The following is a 1,940-nucleotide window of genomic DNA, read 5'->3' as shown; positions in this document are numbered from 1 at the left end:
ATAGACCCAATACTTTACACATAATAAAGTTGTAGATAAAAGCTTTCTGGGATAAACAAATTTCTGCAATAACTATTAAGGGAAATTTCTCGATATTTTTAAAGCTGAATATTTAATGATATTGTCCTTATTACCACGCGAAGTCATTTGTGCATTTTTAAAAAAATTATAATTTCATAAATTAACAAAAATAACTTTACAAACTCTCATTTTAAAAGATTTTCTATACGTTTTCAGTAAAATTATGTGGAAAGTACCCAAATGTGGACCATCCTCCTAAAGCGGACCCGTAGCTTTCTTGGTACGTTTTAATTTAAATCGTGGCGGCAATGAGTGCAAATGGTATATTAGAGTTCCATGACTCAGTGGTGAAGTGCACAAGCCGGCTACGCGGGCTACGTCACTTATTGCTTGCCAGTCGTCTTCCACGTGTGTTGGTTGTGTATAAAGTTTTTACGTTGTGCTATATTTTTCATTATTTCTTCGAGATATTAGCAGGTAAGCTATTAAGCTATTCAATCTATATATTATTTTAAATTTGAGGTTTGAGTTCATTGTTTCTTACTAATATAGTTCATATAATGGTGTGGTTAAAAATTATGACATTAATAAAATGTATGCTATAGTCGCTTAAACCAAACCCCCCGTAGTTGCCTAAATCGGACCCCTTATTTTTTAAATTTAAAACTTCGCTGTTATGCAACTTCGCACTTCTATGATTTGCAATTTTGTTACAGATTAAAAATCAATTAAATGGGGAAGATCAACCAGAGAAAGTGGAGTCCGTCTAAAATGACTAAGGCCATTGATGCAGTTCGAAATAAGAAGATTGGAACAAGGGGTGGAAGAAGGCGAGTAAATATTTTAATGTGCCGAAGACAACGCTGATGAGATTAAGCAAAGATAAGTATGGTACGCATATCGAAGCAGCACAAACAAAAAGAGGCAGATCCACAATATTGGGCAAAAATCTGGAAGACGAGCTAGTCCAATATTGTTGTGCAATGAAAGCATCGTTTTTTGGACTCACTAGAAGTGATTTAAGAAGAATGGCCGCGCAAATGGCCCAGAGAAATGGCATTAATCATCCATTCAAAGAAGAAATAGCTGGTAAAAAGTGAGCCAATCTATTTCTTAAACGGCACAAAACAAAACTGTCAGAAAGAAAGCCCACTGGAACATCTTACAGCAGGGCTCTTGGGTTCAATAAGGAAAATGCGCAGAAATTTTATCAACTCCTGGAGGATTTGTACGTTAAAAATGAATTTACTCCTGATCGAATCTATAACGTAGACGAGAGCGGAATTAGTGTGGTGCAGTCTAAAATACCCAAAGTTATAATAGGCCTTAAAGGTAAAAGGCAGATTGCTGCCCTGACATCAGGAGAACGTGGAGCCCTTATAACGATTGTTGCTTGTATGAATGCTACTGGCTCATTCGTACCTCCTTTAGTGATTTTTCCGAGAAAAAATATGAGTGAAAAATTGAAAAAAGGGGCGCTATCAGGAACAATTTTTGCAGTGCATCCTTCAGGTTGGATTCAAATCAACTCCTTCACTCAATGGTTTAAGCACTTTATCGACTTTGTCCATCCTACAAAGGAGAAACCTGTGCTGTTACTCTTAGATGGCCATTATAGCCACACTCAAAATATTGAAGTGATCGATTTGGCAAGAACACACCATGTTACCATTGTGTCCATACCACCTCACTCCTCACACAAACTTTAACCTTTGGACAAAAGTTTCATGGGTTGTCTTAAAACTTACTACAGTGAGGAAATAAGGCACTGGTTAAGAAACAATGAAAGGCCACTTACAGCTTATGATGTAATGGAGCTCTTTGGCAGAGCATACATTAAATGTCAAACAGCTGAAATTGCAATTAATGGGTTTAAAGTCACAGGAATATACCCACTCAACAAGGAGCTGTTTTCTGAT

At 36.7% G+C, this 1,940-nt stretch overlaps 1 protein-coding gene across 1 annotated transcript; it reads left to right on the top strand.

Annotated features, from left to right (window-relative positions):
- The first annotated feature begins 887 nt into the window (after positions 1 to 887).
- LOC140449085 (uncharacterized) lies at positions 888 to 1,730 on the top strand. The gene is made up of 2 exons (XM_072542228.1): positions 888 to 1,110; positions 1,162 to 1,730. The coding sequence occupies exons 1-2, from the start codon at positions 888 to 890 to the stop codon at positions 1,728 to 1,730; spliced, it is 792 nt and encodes a 263-aa protein (XP_072398329.1).
- Positions 1,731 to 1,940: the final 210 nt, after the last annotated feature.

This window comes from Diabrotica undecimpunctata, chromosome 8 (genome assembly GCF_040954645.1).
Source record: "Diabrotica undecimpunctata isolate CICGRU chromosome 8, icDiaUnde3, whole genome shotgun sequence".
Lineage (NCBI taxonomy): Eukaryota > Metazoa > Arthropoda > Insecta > Coleoptera > Chrysomelidae > Diabrotica > Diabrotica undecimpunctata.
The sequence above is the reverse complement of the archived record's forward strand: the minus strand, read 5'-3'. Positions and strand labels throughout refer to the sequence as shown.